Source organism: Corvus cornix, chromosome 3 (genome assembly GCF_000738735.6).
Source record: "Corvus cornix cornix isolate S_Up_H32 chromosome 3, ASM73873v5, whole genome shotgun sequence".
Taxonomy (NCBI): Eukaryota; Metazoa; Chordata; class Aves; order Passeriformes; family Corvidae; genus Corvus; species Corvus cornix.
The window spans coordinates 85,748,236-85,766,386 of record NC_047056.1 but is presented as its reverse complement, the minus strand read 5'-3'; the positions used below and the strand labels follow the sequence as shown (position 1 = coordinate 85,766,386).

The following is an 18,151-nucleotide window of genomic DNA, read 5'->3' as shown; positions in this document are numbered from 1 at the left end:
TGAGAGCACTGTCCAAAAGCTCTTTGAACTTTGTCAGGCTGGTGCTGTGACCACTGCCCTGGGGAGCCCGTTCCAGCACCCAGCCTCCCTCTGGGTGGAAAACTATTTCCTGATATCCAGCCTAAACCTCCCTTGACACAAGTTCAGGCCATTCCCTAGGATGCTGTCACTGGTCACCACAGAAAAGAAATCAGTGCCTGCCCTTCCTCTTCCCCTCACAAGGAAGTTGCAACTGCAGTGAGATTTCTTCTTACTCTCCTCTTCTCCAGGCTAAACAGACCAAGTGACCTCAGCTGCTCTTCCCATTAAGGTCCTTCTTCCTCCTTGTGGCCCTCCTTTGGACACTCTCTAGGAACTTAATAGCTTTCTTATATTGTGGTGCCCAAACACAGCACTCGAGGTGAGGCCACCCCAGTGCAGAGCAGAGCGGGACAATCCCCTCCCCTGCCTGGCTGGCGATGCTGTGCCTAATGCCTCCGAGGATACTTTTGTCCCTCCTGGCTTCCAGGGCACACTGCTGAATCAGAAGCTGCTTTCAGACTGACTGAACTTACTCCTTCTGTACCTGAAGTGATCCAATTTCATAAAATGGACTGTCAAAGAACTGCATTTCTTTGATTACAGAATGCTGTGCAAATGTTTCAGTTCACTGATTCCAGCACAACAAGATGTCTCTGTGTTGGTACATTTACTGATGGTCATCTTTATGGTTTTTAAACAAAAAGATTACATTTTAGGAAAGCAGACACAGTCTTCAGAGGGATGTAAGTAACTGATGTAGACAAGAGTGAGTGTGAATGGGTTTAGCAGTTTGAAGACAGATTACAGCAGAGTGGAAATATACAGCCCAGCAGGAAGGCTTTCCTCTCTCTGCCACTGTAAATAGTCCTGCGTTTCTGTTGGCAAGAGCTAAAAGAAGATGAATGACATGAGTGATGGTGGCTAGGGCAAAATTCAGTTTTCAGAGTGGTTTTATTTGTGTGACTTCTGTGTGGCTGTGACTCTTACAATATATAATCATGAAAGGAAGATGTCATATCTTGCTGTGAATAAATAGTAGGTCAGATAATATCATGGTTCATGTGTCACTTAATGAGAACTTACTATGTCAGAACCATTCATGCTGTTATAGCCAAAATATGATGTAAGTGTTTCAGTTATGAATCCCGTTAAAGTTTTTAAATGTTCCATTAATTTGGCATGGAGGCATAATATCATAAGTTTATTCTCTGCTTCTAGTAATTTTTATTTTTCCCTAATGTGAAAATTGTTTATTTTTATCTAAAAGATAAGTTACTGATTATGGTGGGGGGCAGGGAGGGAAGAGGAGTGAAAATGATGGCACACAGTTAGAACTAAGTCCTGAATATGACTTTTGGGCAGAGAGGGAGGGAAGGAATATTAAAAGGGACTTGGTTTTGCTCAAACTAGACAACTGGGCCTGGGTCATTGACCTCCTGCCCCAGTGCCATTGCATACAGAGACAGGTGGTAAATGATGGGATTATACAGAGCTCTACTGCCCTGTGCAGCTTTTCCACTCCTGTGTGTTTCCATAGAAATCGTACATCAGTGGAATAAGCTGCATGAGGTCTATCATATATTCTGATTTCAGTATAAACTAGGCCATCAGTAGTGTTGTTCAGGGTCAGAACATTCTCGTCATACACAGACCTGTACCATGCTCCTGTCCTTAGCACAGGGAGTGTGAAGGTAGCAAAAGACTGAGACTGCTGCAATGCAGCAGCTGGTTGGTCCAGGGAGAGTTGCCTGTAGGTAATCTACACAAGTATGTAACAGCAAGCAGTAGAAATTCCTGGCTTTCTCATTTGTCTAAAGACTGCCAAAGTCTAAAAGATATCACTGACTCTGTGTCTAAAAGTGTTTGTGCAACCCTAATGAGTAGGAAATCCTCCACTGCTCCAGAAGCATGAGAAACGTGAAAACATGAGAAAATACAGAAGAGAATGAAGGGATTATTACTTGGAGGAAAAAAGATGTATTTTTAAGTGTTCATCTGATAGATATATAGCTGTTATAGTGTGGAACGAGGGATATTTCCAGGCAGTATGTATGGCAGAATTCATAAATACCCGACAGCTGTAACAACCTATCAGGTAGATGAGCATATGTCAAAATGCAAAACAGGCAAAACAGTACCACTGCTTTTTAAGATGCAAAAATTATTTTATGAGTTTGAAATTGAAATGTCATAGCTCAGAAAGTGCATCTGAAAAATAAAGTAGAGTTCTGGATCTTCCTGCTTGATGTGAGTTGACAGAAAACTTCACACTGAAATCCTAACAACATGAACACTTAACAAAACTTCTCACTTGTTGCAGTAGCAGAGAATTCAGAAAGAGATGGGATCAGAATTCCCTGTGTTTCTGTGCATTTCTTTAAGGCACATATGTAAGTCTTGTGACCACAATTTCATCAATCATGCATGAAGAATTAGAGAAAAGAAACAGAATTGTAACACAAAATATGCTAAGCTGTAAGAAGAAATGTGATAAAGTTTACAGGATTTACATAGAACCCAAATGAAATGGGAAATTTCAATAGTTCTAAGTGTATTTGTTTGACTCAGGCGTTAGTCAAGCAAATACATTTTATTGTAAATTTGACATATACGTGTGTATATTTGAGCCCTTTTATTAAGGATGTAAAGTTTTCCTGTGTTTCTATGAGTCAATTAACACTACCTAAGTCCAGATACACACTTTTTTTTTTTTCTTCTCAGTTATGGTGGTAGTTTTATGGGAGTAGTCAAAAATCATGACTGATTCTCAGACTTTCTTTATGCTGCCTTTAATTTCTCTGCTATGTTCTGAATTGCTCTGTAAGTACTAGATGCCTCTTTTCTTTAGTACTTTTTAGGTGTCTTGAGAATAAATGCTGGGATTATATTTTGAATTTTTCCCCTTTATTATGTTCACTTTATGCAGCAATATGTGGGGGATGTTTAAAGTTTAAGTTCCCTGATAAATTGTGCTGTAGCTGAGGAACCTTCAGAGAGTAAAAAGGAGGGATTGTACTGCCCTGTGGTGTGGTTTTGTCGAGATGTGGGATTTAGTGGCAGAAGCTGGGGACTGTGTTCTGCAGGGTCACAGCTGGCTCCACAGCTTGCCCGCTCTGGTATCCCCAGCTTAAGCCTTAGCGTGCCGTGTCAGAAGAGTGACAGGTGAGGGAAGGTAGCACAGCCATCTCTTGTAAAATATATGATAACTATTCCTCTCGACACTCGATACGCTGCTTTTAGTTCCTGAGGAAAATGAGCGTCCGTCCGTACGTTCCTGCGAACCTATCCCTTTCAGGAGTTATAAAATAGTCATCCAGATGGCACCAAGTGTTTACTCAGAAGCCGAGGCTTAAGTCGGTCACAGACAGAAGTCCCCAGGACTTGCTTACTAAACAGATATTTGGAATGTTGGCTCCTAGGTCTGGTTAAATTGATCCTAAGGAAGCTGGTGCACAAGTGCCGTGTGGAGGCGGCTGTGGGAGGAAGTTGCAGATTCAGGTCTGGGCAAGCTCCACTGTAACTTTTGGCTCTCCCCCTTTCTAAGCAAACGTCAGCTACAGATTGCAAAGCTTTCTCCTCCATTATTCATATGAAGATAAAGAAAGGGACACACACTCCCCAGTAGTAAGGAGCGCAACTAATATTACCCTTGCTTTCTTTTCATGTAATGACATAAAGAAAAGCAATTCTATTTAACTAAAGAAAGTATAGACTGAAAATTACATTTTCATTCTAAATCCCTTCTTTTCTTTAGACACATACTTTAAGGAAAATCTGAATTTTATCTATATGAGCTTTTTTAATGGAGGTGTATTAATTTCCCGAAAATACTAAACAGTTACGTTGTTTTTCCTGAAATATAGTGATCTCTTTACTCTTACGGTATAATTTACAAATATCCTCTTCTTCAAACAGCACTTCTTAATTATGGGAGCAGATACTATTAAGATTACCCCTTTACTGAAATAAAAGATGATTTAGCAGTTAGAGTGCAGTTTTTATCTTCTTTTGCAGTAATACTGATACTGAAGGCACAAATGAAGATTGAAGTCTTAACCTTACAGTAAATTTGTTTTTCAAAAATTCTTACTCTGATAAATTGGCATGAATGTGATTTATATGTCCTTCATTAGATGATGTCCCATATGCGGTAGACATCAATGTAATTAATAATTTTGATTTACTCCTCAGGATTTTAATTATATTTTTTTGCTTAGCAAATAAACCTATGTTTATTAAAAGTACTAGGTTCATGAAGTCTGAACTTCTGTGAAATGACCCTTCCAGTTTCCCTTTCAAATTATTGTCTCTGAAGGACAGTACATTTCAAGCTACCAGAGAGAAGAACTAAAGAAATGGTCAAACCCAAAGAATAATGACACCAGTGAGGAACATATTTTCTGTTTGCTCCAGTAATAAATTATCAAGAAAATGTAGCTGATCATGTTTTCTGTTAGACTGAAATGCTACTAGCATTTCATTCATTTAGCAGACTTCTGCTAAATGCTGCCTCCTTTTCTATAGAAGTAAATGGATTAAAAGCAGTTTAGAAAGAAAAATGGTGTCAGACCAAAACATTATGGTCACTGCAGTAAGTTTAAGAGGCCAAGCAGGTGTACAAATCTTTCAACTTGCTGTCTCCAGGTACTTCAGTAAGGATGTGAATGACATCAGGTCATGTTTGGAAATGCTTAGGATAGAGGTAGTCTAATTTCCCTCATAAGTGGTAATACAACAGGAAATTACTCATCCTTCTGTGATTTTCCTGTGCCATTTTTCCCATTGTAACATGTTGTAACAGTGAGGAGTGTCTGCAAGCTCTGTGGGCTTCCATGTGGGTGGTGATGGACAGTCTTTTGAACAAGAAGAGGAAACCATTGTAATTGTATTTTAAGGTCTCCCACTTCCTCATCCTCCTGTTTGGGGTTCAAAGTAGGGCAGCATCACAGTTGCAGCAAGTAAACTGCCTTGAAGATACCTGAGAAACCAACATTTTGACCATCTTGACTGTAGGGAAGTTATTCATATTTCAGTTGCTTTGCTTGCTGAGCATGATAGTCTGTGTTTACCTGAGAGGAAGCCGTTAATTTACTCTCAGTATGGTACAAACAGGGCAAAGAGGAAAATATTCTCAAAACAGGATAGAAGGATCACAGCGACCTGCACAGTAGAACTTGTTCTCTACGAACACCTCCAGATAAGTAGATGCATTTAAGACCTATTGAACTGCATCTTATTGCATCCTGCCTGTGATACTGTGCCATTCTTACACCAGTGCAGCCACAGCAGTACCATCCATCCCACAAGCAGTATTTGGGTGGCTGGGGAGTGCTCTCCAAGGCAGTCAGGCCTTCACTGTGACCACCCATTGTGTTATGCCAGGAATTTGGAAATCTGTGGTCACTTTTTACCTGACTCTTGATTACTGTGATCCTGTGCTGCTCTACTTGTGGAGTTAACAGAGGGTTCACTGAAAATTTAATTCGACAATGTGATGGCTTTCCTTTATCCTGACGAGGACTGTGTTTTAAAGAACTACATCAATCCCCCACAGAGGCAACTGCCTGCCAGTTTGCTTTTAAGAATATTTTAGTGTTGATGTTGTTTCAGTGCAGCTATAGTTTTCTGTTTATCAAAATAATGTTTCAGAATTACTTGGCAAAATCATATCTCTTATAGCTAAGTCTTTTTGAAGTAGCAAGTTTTATTGTTATAAAAGCTTGCATATATAAATGATTAAAAAAATGACCTATTCTTATATTAGCACAAGATGTTTCTGCATACCTAATTTAGAGTTTGTTTAACTCATCTCACTAAATTACATACATTTTCTCCCTGTCTAGTAGTGTTTATTCTGTAAAAATTGGGGTCATTTGTTTGCTGGAATTCATAGTGAGGAAAACTGGATGACAGTAGCTTGTGTATAGAACACACAAACCAGTCTATAAATGAAATAATTTTTGTGCCTTAATTAGAACTGCATTATTATTGCTAACATTTGTATTATATTTAATTTGTGTTGAGGAGGAAACATATTCCAGCTCAGAATGTATTCCAGCAACACTACCTACAAGTACATAAGGCAGCTATCTACCCTTCTGCTTCAAAAACTTTCAGCTATGTTTTGAAGCGATTTTCAGAATACCAAAAATATATGTGCTTTTCTAATATTTTGTTCTCTTGGCATCAGCCATAATCTCCTGTACAACTTTAAGTAACCTCACAGTTCCACTTCAGCTGTGATTTTTTTTTTTAAACTTTCTTTGTTTCACCATGGGGTCATGATTAAAAACTTTGCTGTTTTGAGAGTATGTTCTTAGGCAGTTACTGTGAGTTGTTAAATTTATGAATGATGCCTCCACCATATCTCTGCAGATGCTTTTTGTGATCTGTCAGGTATTTTAAAATGATTTTGTACTTGCAGAGTCACATGACAGGATTTTAGCCCTTCTACAGTAAGCGGCCTCTGATAGCTCCACACGCATACATTTAAAATTAACAGTTTCTGAAACTTGAAACATCTTAACTGGCTGAACTGTTTGCTAATTTTTCTATAACTTCCTAGCATATTTTTCTTCTACTGTCACAAGTTAAATAATTCTTATTAGTTTTCATCTCCTGACACTTGCAAAAAATATTAGCTGTTAAAGTACTAAAATGTTAATTCCTACAGATATTTTCAATACAAATTCTTTTAAAAACTCATTTATTCTACCGTAGCATTTTTTAAACGTTGTTTTTCCTAGTTTCCCTCAACTAAGGCTTAGACTAAGTTTTGATGATATTTTGTTTAAATATCTGTCGGCAAGTTCTTCACAGTGCGCTTACTTTCTCTATTCTATATTCTAACCAGCATCTTTTCCCTTGTCAACACTTCCCTGTATGGTTTACCTCCTATAAAGGAATTCACAAGTTTCTGCTCTTCATTTTCAAGATTTTGTACAACCCTCTTCTGCCTACCCATGCATCATGTTTCATCTCTCTTCATAGCCATCCTCACTCATTGTGATAGAATTTTTTAAGTTTCACTTAAGAACATCTCCATTTTACTGACTTTTATTTTCCCCAAGATACTTGGTAATGTTTGAGACATTTACAATTCATGTTCCTCAAGCTCCTTCAGGTACATAGCTCCAAGGGGCTTGCTTGTTCCATGATAGGAACAGGCTTTATAGACTGTATATATTATTTTAATTCACTGCTCCATGAAGTAGGCAGAAGGCTACCACCTTCCAGCCTCAATGGTGGCCTGGCAGAGTCAGGAAAATCCTGTGCATGTTAGGTCACCTGGTAGGACGTATCATACTTTCCTGCCAGCCTGATGTCACAAAAATAGGTTGGTTTTATACTTCACAGTGCCTTGTGCTGTTCCTAGACATTCTTTAGCTCATCGCCACACCCATGCTCTTGCCAGTTCAAAAGTATCAGAGTGACGGTGACACACAGTGAATGATTTCAATTGCCTTGCAGTACCTGAAGGACACCCGTAAGAAAGGTGGGGACAGACTTTAGCTGAATCTGTTGAGATAGGACAAGAGATAAAACTGAAGGAGGTATTAAACTGAAGGAGGGTCCATTTAGGTTAGATATAATAATGAAGTTTTTTACGACGAGGGTGGTAAAACACTGGAACAGATTGCCCATAGAGGTGGTGGAGGCTCCATCCCTGGAAACATTCAAGTCCGGGTTGGATGGGGGCTCTGAGTAACCTGATTTAGTTGAAGATGTCCCTGCTCATTGCAGGAGGGTTGGACTAGACGGCCTCTAAAGGTCCCTTCCAACCCAAACCATTGTATGGTTCTCTGATCTTAATTGCTTTGTCTGTTGTTTACCTGGGGAGTTTGTACATGTACAATAGATTGGCTTCTGATGTAAATGTTTTGAACACAGTTAACAGCATATCCCATATACCATAGATAGATAGGATGATAGATACATACAAGTATGTCTATGCAGTCTATATTCTATCCCTTTATCTCTGGTGGTGGGCCCCTCTGACCAACTGTGCTATCCATGGTTTGAAGGAGTCTAATCTGATCTTTGATCTCCAAAGGAAGAGGTCCAGAAATTAAATAGGAATGCAACCTAAGTAGATAGTTTAGTCTTCCTTCCTACAAACATGTATTTCTATTCGTTGCCAAGTTATATGGGAGTTCAGTGATAGATGTTTTATTCATCAGTTTAGACAGAATTCACTGTAGAAGGCTTCTTTTTAATTTCTCCTGAAGGTTTCTTTTGCAGTTGTTTTTCCATGATCTCTTTCAGTGGATGTTGAGCAGAGATAGCATTGCTAAGTCATTACTTTGGCCACATTACTACAGTTTTAGGGCTGTGTTAGTTAACATGGCCCATGTTGTCCTATCACTTTTTAAACGGAAGATCCCACTGAAGTTGGTGTGAACTTTTACCTCAGTTTCAATATCAGGATGTGGCTCCTTGTACAGGGGAGTCCTCCCTGCCTAGTTACCAATTGTACGCAGCTCTCCTCCCTTTCCTTGAAGATAAATCTCCTTATCTGGTTCCTTTTTCTTGACAATAATATTGTAGAGAGAAGAAAAAGAATAAAAGTACTCCTTGGATAAAAATGTTGGCTATTAATTATCACTATTGTGCAGTTACATTCTTGTGTAATTCTTGTCCCCTTGGAGCCTTATTGTACAGATATGTGAGGCTAAGTATTTCCTCCCCCATAAAACAGACATTACAGGTTTTCATCTCATTCCCCTGCATAAAGTTGTCACTAAAATGAAAAGTAAACAAAACAAAATTCCACCTCTTCCTGAATTCCCAGCATTTTTTTACAGAATTAGAATATTGCTGACAGTTAGACGGAGAGAATACTCTGCAAGTTCCACACTACCTTGATGGGAAAGTCAGGAAGCTTTACAGAGGTCACATTGACATGCGGCTTTATGGGTTTGTGTATGTATAAGCTACATAATTTGCACTGTAATTAACTTACTATGGTATTATTCGTTGGGCACAACATTCTCATGCATAGTTTAGTTCCATAAACTTATGGTGAAAGATTGAAATGGTGTGCATCAGCTTTGTAAAAGATCCTCAACCTTATCCTGTTTATATTATAAACTGAAATGATAGGAGAAATACCTATAATGAAATACTGTCTGATATATTTTTTAGTTTCAGTGTTTGAAAGTGGAGAAATGATAGGAATGGAAGAGCTCTTGAAGTGACTACTTCTTTTTAAAATTGAAGACAAACTACATTCTAATCAACTTAAAACATTACTTGAAGATATATGAGCTAGTAGATTTGGAAGGCCTACTTACTTTCTCAAGTTTATCTTGCAAATTAGAGATCATAAACGAACTTCTTAAATTCATTTCTAGATATCGGGTACTTTTAAAAATCATGATTGTCAGGGCGCCTCAGTTCACCCTTATTGGGTCAACAAATATGTGTAATTGATTCTAAAGAAGGAGATTGGATTTGACCAAAGATGTAACTCAAGCAGAAGCAATACACAAGTCTGAGTAATTTTAAAGATTTTAAAATGTTAGTATTTCAAATTCTTAAATAAACAAAATGTAAGTTCTTTAATTTTGTGATACCCTGTCACAACACACAATATTACATGCAAGGCTTTTTTTTTTTAATTATACAATGCAGAACTGTTACATATTCTTTGCTGATTACATTGAAAATTATTTCACATTTCTTGTTGCTATAATGGAAATTGGATTGCTTCCTCAAAGTAATTTTTTTTAATTGTGTTCCAAGGTGACTCATGAAGTAAAGGGGGAGTGGGGGGGAATGACTGTTCTAGGTTTTTCTGAGATGTTATGTGAAGGCTTTATGATTATATTGTACATTAATCAGATATAAAATTCAAGCCCCATAGCATCAGAAGTGGTCTGTAATTTGGTGTGTGACTGAAAAAGGCAGATCCTTGCACTGAGTTCAGAAGGAAGGCTCACAAGTCAAGGATATATTCAAAACACTCAAAGCTTCTGAGCCTGTTCAGGAGAGAGAGAGGGAGAAAAGAGGCACTGAAGTGTTTTGAAAAGCCGAGCCAGACATGCAGAGGAAGCAGCACAGGGCTGGTTCTTAGGATATAGCGAGCATAAGGCCTTCTGCTATATTTAGTTCCCTTTCCCTGCCTTCCCCTCCCCCTTCAGTGCCTATATTTGAATTTGAGTTGTAGAGCAAGTTGTCTTTCATTTAAAATAACTTTATTTCATTTTTTTTATGGCATCCTAACTTAAAAAGATAAATCACTTTTCAATTAATTTTGTAGTTAAATATAACTATGCTTAATTAGTGCTGACTTACCTCTTCTTTTCCAAAGGATTCAGTCTTTGTATGATGGAATGTGAATAATAATTATTGTGTTTCTTCTTGCACCTTAATATAACATTGAAGGAATCGTTACAAATAGCCAATTCTTATTGTTAGAAATAAATGCCTTGTCTTGCCATCTGGATCTTTGGATAAGTCTTACTTCTGTAGAAAAATAGAGGATGAAAATAGCACTGAATGTTATAATTGTTTAATGTTTGTATTTTCAGGGTTTGCTGGAGGGTCCCCAAGGTCCACCTGGCAAAGAAGGTCAAAGGGTGAGTAAACTTGGCGAACAACTGGTGAGTGTGCTAACAGCTTGATGTGCGACTTCTGCCTAAGCACTAATAAAAAATGGTAAGGTAGCAGCTGAGTATGAAGCATGCTGACAACAAACTGAGCCCTGACACTTGAGGTTTCCCTTCAGTTGAAGGAGATTTAACAATTTCAACCATCTAAAGTGTTTTAATGATTGGCAGCACAGATGCATTGTATTGTGTTTTGTGCAGTGTGCTTCTGCTGTAATTTTAACAGATTTCATTTTTTAGCAGGGATGAACTATACCTTACAACATCTAAGATATATAAAGATATTAATTTAGAGTCATTACCTAAAATATTAACAGAAACCAGTACTACTGACCCTGGTCTTTTAGATGCTATTATGCAAGTGTCAGCGCCTAACATACACGTACAAAAAGATATCATACAGTACCGGGGGTGGGGGGTAGTATTTGCCAAATACCTGAAATAAACCTTTGGTTATTCAGAATTTTAATATAATTAAGTAATTGACTGGTTTCTCCATGTTTTGTTTTTATTTTCCCTGACTTATAGAATTTGATAATTCATTAGAATAGATAACAAATACACTATGATGGTGGTATCACAAGAATTAATTCAGTTTTTATAAAATTATAATCTAGTATGTTCCTAAAAGTTCTGGAAGATATTAAGACTCAAGCATTTCAATATTTTTACGAACTAAGTGTGTACCCAGTCTGCAGTTTTGAAGTTGGGTCTCAATAATTCTTGGTTTATTTAGGCATCTTGATATTCAACATCTCAATTAAAATATCTGAAGTAAAAGGATTTAGTGTTTCTCATCATTGAACTTAGTAAACCACAGTGAATTTTTAAAGGCTAATTTAATGATTCCAATAATAGTAATAAAACTAACAGAAGACTAGTTCTTGAACAAAATGAGTAATGATGTGTAGGCCCCAAAGTTATGTTTTGTGTTGGTTTTTAAGTCTTAAAAATAGTACTAAATTCCATTTAAGTTGAACATGAAGATATGAAAGCTGGGTTTATTTATGTTTCTCGCTAAGGATTGAGAACTTGTTCAGAAAAAGTCAGTGTAGTAATGGAGAATTCAAAGTTGTGTGATGATATGTTATTAAAGTGTATTTACTAGCATATTAACATCCTTATTAAGGATTTTATAATTACTATGACTATTATGGTTAGGCAATTAACTATATAGGATACTGTGAAAAGATATTCATATTCAATTTTAGCATATTTTAGAGTTGTTCTGTGGAGTACTGAATCTGCAAAAAGACATACTTCTCCTTTAGGAACAGTTATAAATATTCCTGTGTTTTAGAAACTTCACTCTTGGAACTTCTTCATTTTTTTTTAATGCAAAAATTCAGAGTTAACACACTGTATTATATTTAATGGTGGCTAAATGGATTTGGAAGTGCTTTTTAATTTTTTTCCATTTTGCAATAGGAATTAGTGGGTTGATGCATTCATCACAGACATTTTCCTACTCACACATAAAATTGAGCTGCTGCCACCCTCCAGCCTCCATAAAAGCAGGAGCACTGATGGTTTTGTAATCTTGCCATGCACACAGTTGCCTTGAGCCAAACAATGGCAACAGCAGACTGTGGAGTCTCAACATCTGTCTTTATCTTTCTACCAGTGAGATGCTCACAACAATACTCCTTCTGCTGGCCTCTCCCGCCCAAGCACTAAGAACATTGTTGGCAGTCTTAATTCAACTCCATGTGCTTTTGCATTTCCAATACATTTAATTACACAATAACATACCATTTGGAACAAGATCTCTGCTCTGTTTAATGACAAACAGGACGGTGCACATCTAATGGCTATTAAATGCTCCTTTTTATTCAATTATAGATGTCATGTTCCTCTGTTCTACTTTCAGCAGATCCTCCAAATCTTTCACATTATATTAAGTTATTGCTTTTCTCATGGGCTGTCTCTCGAAGATTAAAACACATTATTGAGTGTGTAACTAGCTAATAATTTTTTTTCTGACGTACTATTCAGACCGAAAAGTGATATTGTGTCCATTCTGAAGACTAGAACTTTAACATTTTAGGGGAAAAAAAACCCTCCAGAAACACCTAAAAGTATCTATTCTATTTGGATGCCACACTTGGAGAACATGAACTTTTTTTTTAAATTGCCATTCATACTGTTCTTGCCATATTCAAGATTTAAATTTCCACCTACATCAGGAGCATTTTTAAGTGTTCAGCTCCTCTGAAAGTTCAACTCCTCTTAGATTAATAAGGAGTTGAGAGGAGAATCATAAAGTGTGTAATTTACCTCAGAATACACATTGAAGCAAGGTATAAGGAACTGAGAAAAATTAACTGTGCTAATGGTGATATTGAAGAAACATGTAGAAGGTTCAGGTTAGAGCTAGTGACAGGTAAATGGCAATAGAAAATGAGTATAAAGGCAAGAAAAACAGCATGCATTTTCATTTTCAGAGTGTTTTAAGTGAAGTTTCATTATATCAACCCAGACCAGAGTTTAATATTAGAACTAATAAGAAATACCAAAGGTGCCCTGTCCCAGAGCGGGCACCCATCTATCCTGCATTCTCTTAAGAGGAAACTAGGAAAATTGTACCCCTATTGAGAGGAATAAGTCTGAGTAGAAGTATTTCTTTCACCTCACTGGAATAATCCGCAAATAAAATTACATCATAAAAATACATATAAAGATTATTATAGAAATAGAATAAGTTTAGTTATTATTATAATAAACATAAAGGTAACTGAACTGTAGTTTTTGAGTCCAAAGTTATGTCAACCTTAAAATGCTTATTGACATATACATCAGTGGCTTAGAAATACAAATTTACATCATTACTTAATTTAGAGGATGTCAATGGTTTATTTATTTCAAGTGTAAAGGGGGATCAATACATTTTTTTCAGATAAGGTGGTAACAGCTTTTGTCTGATAGATGCACTGTAGAAGGAGTTACCTGGTGTCATTTGAGCCCATGCATGATTATTAAAATACTGAATATGTCATTTTATGTGTCTTTGATATATTATACTGTATATATAATATAGTAATACAGTATATTACTACAATATGGTCACACTGGGTTATGATCTTGCTCCCACATCAAAAAGCAGTTTAGGTTCTTACTTGTTTGAATGATGGTCAGCAATGGAAATTGATGACAGAAGTGTGTGAAATATCTTCTATCTTAGTCTCCCTGGATGCCTTCCAGATAGCCTAAAGAATAAAAAGGTTTGCAGAAAGCAGTACATTAGTGTGATATGTTTACAGAAATGTAGTGTGGGGACATCATTCAGAAGGAGAGATGAAGCCCTGAAAGTTCTTTGACTAGTTCTGCGCAGCATTAAAGGACTTTGTATCAGGATGCATGTCCTATTTTTTGGCTTTATTTAAAAGAAAATTGCAAACATGCTAAAAATTTGAAGTAATGCAGTCATGAAGAACAATTATTGTGATGATAAATAAAAATTGGATTCATAAGCATATTACTTCTCTCATACTGCTCTAGTAGCAAAATGCATAAATATTTCTTTTCTGAATAAACAAATAGATTAATAGTCTAGCATTTACCAAGAGTGTCAGTTGTGTTTTTAAGAGTAAACTCACAAGTTCCTATTCTTTCCTCACTTATTGTGACACCTTTCCCTCTCACCTCTTTTGTTATCTCTTCTCATTGTGCATGTGGCTGTCTTATACTGGAGAGGACAGCAACCTTCATGAGCAATGAGGTAGTACAAATAATGATCTTCAGACTTACATAGCTTGTTTCCTTTGCACAGCACTAAAAAGAGAGGAACAGAGTTTCAAGATCAAGTGAAGGAATTTGCTTTCAGTTTTGCATGGTTTACTACTGCGCTTCATCTACAGAAAAGCAACTACCTAGAATTTTCAGTAGCTTTACAAAAAATATTCAATATTTTTTACTCTGAAGGCAAAAGTAATTGTCACAGCAGAAGACATCATAACCTGGTTACATCACAACCTGGCCATATTCAGAGAGCACACAGTGAACTTATTTCTGATTCCTCAGTCAACCTGAGACTTATATAATACTCATTTAAAGGGTATCTGTGCTGTGATAATGTCATCAGGGAATGCAGTTAAATTTTGTATAAGCATGTATAAGCTCTTTATGTTTCTCCTTTTACCAAGATACCCAATGTCATCCATATTTGTTAGTCATTGTGTTTTCCTGTGGGCTCAAGGAGTCCTCAAACATTTGCTTCTCTTAAAAAAGGCTAGTGTTTCCTCCTGCTCTACAAGTAGTGACTTTTTATAATTTTTTTAGGGATTTTTATCCTCAAAGAAGTTATTTGTGTTAGACATGAGACCTTACTCAGGAGGAGCTTTTGGGTTTAGTTCTGGTCACTGAAAGAAATGGGCCAGTAGAAACAGCTACTCATTCCTTTTCCCTCGTTCCAGCATGAGAAATACTAGACCACTCTGTGGGCAGGCATTACGTTCATCCATAATTTTTCAGTGTCCTTCACGTTGGCTCAAGGCATGTTACTGCTGCAGCAACTTGATACTATTACACAACTGCTCAGAATGACATCAGGAGCTTCAGAAGGTAATTACACATTACTCAGAAAAGTCCCTGGTCCAATATTACCGACCCACAAAAAATAGGAAGATTGACTACTAACCTAGCATTGCACAGAATTTAAACCACAGGGGACAACTACGCCATCTTCCTGGATCCCTGTGTTGTGCAGAACTATTATTTTTCTCAATAATCCTGCACTTTCTAGGTAAGCACATCTTTTGCAGAAGTCTAGTTTCCACTTGAAAGAACATTAACAACAGACTGTTTGCAAGTCTCCTTGATTCCTTTCTTCCAGTGTTTCTTGTCAATCTTACATTTCAAAATATGTATTTTATTTTACACTGGGCATGTAGCTAATCCTCCATTAGCCTCCAGTAAATGGGCTTTTTGAATGTCATTTTATATTGAAGAGGTATTTAGAGTTTTTTCTCTATAATCAAGTCACCATTCCATTAATTTTTGAAAAAAATTCAACTAGGGGCCTTCAGCTCCCATGCAAAGAATTTTCCAAAGTCATCAAATAATTTTGTCATTTTGCTGTGTATCCTTAAAAATTTCTACTACCTATAGTTTACAGGTTGCATGGAGCTTTCCAGACTCTGCCTTTACTGTGTTAAATGCAATGAAGTTTATATTTCCAAATTAAAATTCCAAATGTTTTGGAAAGTAATGCTTAATTTCAGCTGGATATCTTTGTAGCAGGGATTGTCCCTGAACTTGATGTTATAAATACTATTTTTTTCTGAAAATGATTCAATTTTTAAAATATAATGCTTCAGTGAATTCCAAAAATTTTCTTAATGCGAAGGATCAAGGCAATTTTGTTAGACAACTATACTGTGAAATCTAGACAGGGTGATTTTGTATTCTCAGCTGGCCTATAGAAGAGCCAGGCCCAGCATGCAGCTAAAATACACAGCAGTTTGTGCAGCAGTTTCTGCTTCTTTATGATTCTCTTGATGCCTTCTTGAGCTCCTGAGCACTTTTTTTGTGATTTGGACACTTCTGGGAAGCCTCTGAGGATACTGAGGATGCCTGTTGTTTCCAGGTGAGGCTAAGGTAAGGGTAGCTCTAGCAGCTTCTAGCAAACTCTGCCAGCTGTCCTTGAGCAGCGGGTGCTGCAGCAGTGAGGTCAGGCCCCTTCTGGCCTGTGCTGGATGAGGACTCTGCAAGAGCAATTTCTGCAGCCGTGACACAAGCAGCCAGTAGATGCAGCAGGTGGCACAGCAGTTCATGCAGAAGGGCACAAAGAAGAGGCCAGCAAACTTTCTCTGTCCAGCATGCATGTATTTAGAGATGGTGGTCACAAGGCACAGGACCCAAGCGCTACTGAAGGAGCACTGACAGCTGTTTGCTGTCAGACTTTTGTACCCAGATGAAGGACACAGCTGTCTAAGTCCATAGGGCCTCACACACTACAATCCTCTCTTGATTATTTTGAATGGTCATGGTGACTGGGAGAGACTCCTGAAGACTGGAAAAGAGCAAATATCACTTCTATCTTCACAAAGGAAGGTGCAGATAACTACAGGCCTATAGGCTTCACATCAACCCTGGGAATGTGAAAGAGGAAATCTTCCTGGAAACCATTTCCAAACACGTGGAGGACAAGAAGGTGGTTGGGATAGTCTGTATGGATTTCTGAAAGGGAAATTTTTCTTGAACAAGTACATTGCTTTCTACTATGATGTGACTAGCTAGGTGGATGAGAGGTGAGCAGTGGATGTCAACCTCAGCTTTAGCAAAGACTTTGACATTATCTCTCATAATTTTATCTTGTCAACTTCATAGACAAGCAGACAAAGTACAGGTTAGATGGGTGGATGGTGAGGTGGATTGAAAAACAGAGTCCAGAGGTTTGTCATTTATAGCACAATGTCCAGTTGGAGACAAGTCACTAGTGGTGTGTCCCACGGTTACTACTAGAGCTAGTACTGCCCAGTGTCCTCATTGACCCCCTGGACAATGGGGAGGAATGTAGCAGAGAACTGGGGCAGGAGAAACCACATGAAGTTCAACAAGAACAAATGCAAAATTCAGCATCTAGGGAGGAATAACCCCAGATATCAGCATACACTGGAAACAAACTGTCTGGAAGAAAGTTTTGTGTAGAAGAACTCTTTGGACAATACGCAGACCATGAGCCAGCAGTGCATTCTTGTGGCATAAAAAGGCCAATGATATCCCGGCCTGCATTTGAAAGGGCATTGCTAGCAGGTCAGGGGAGATATCCATCCTTCCCCTTTGCTCAGCGCTGGTGAGACCACCTCAAGAAAGATGCTGACTTCCTGAGGGGGATCTAGCACAGGGCCACAAGGTGCAACTGGAGAAGCTTTCATGGAAGCAGAGACTGAGAGAGCTGGGACTCTTCAGTCTGGAGAAGGCTCAGTGGAAATCTAATCAGTGTGTAAGTACCTGATGTGAGGGAATAAAGAAGAGGAAGATACATTCAGTATTACCTCAGTAGCAGCTGGTGACAGGACAAGAGGCAATAGGCAAAAAATTAGAAAAAAAAACAAACAGAAAATTCTGTCTGAACACAAGAAAGCACTTTCTTACTATGAAGTTCATCAAATACTGATGCAGCTTGCCCAGAGAGGTTGTGGAGCCTCCATCTGTGCAGATACTCAAAAGCTAAGTAGACACAGTCCTGGACAATTGATCCTGCTTGAAGACTGGGATTATACTAAGTGATCTCAAGAGTTTCCTCCAAGCCAGACAATTCTGTAGTTTTTATTTGACTAGCTCTAGCTTATTCTCAGCATAGCTGCCAACAACTTCATTTCTATGGATTAATAAGATTTTTTAAAAGTCTTTTATTTTTCCATCATGGTCGTTTTCCTGGTTCCAGTGGTGAATTGGGTTCAAGCATTTACAAATCTTTCCACAATATCACAGCCGTATTCTTGACTCTGTGTTCCTTGGGATGTTGCAGATGTCCTGAAGTAAATATTTTAAAAGAACTTCCTTATTTCCAATAGTTG

The 18,151-nt window shown here is 37.8% G+C and overlaps 1 protein-coding gene across 7 annotated transcripts in view; it reads left to right on the top strand.

Annotated features, from left to right (window-relative positions):
* Positions 1–18,151, top strand: part of COL19A1 (collagen type XIX alpha 1 chain) — a 187,483-nt gene that overhangs the window by 98,647 nt on the left and 70,685 nt on the right. For all 7 annotated transcript variants that reach the window (XM_019288280.3, XM_019288287.3, XM_010405625.4 and 4 more), the window contains one exon: positions 10,554–10,601. In XM_019288280.3, the coding sequence (XP_019143825.1) occupies positions 10,554–10,601 (48 nt within the window). The remainder of the gene's footprint in view (positions 1–10,553; positions 10,602–18,151) is intronic.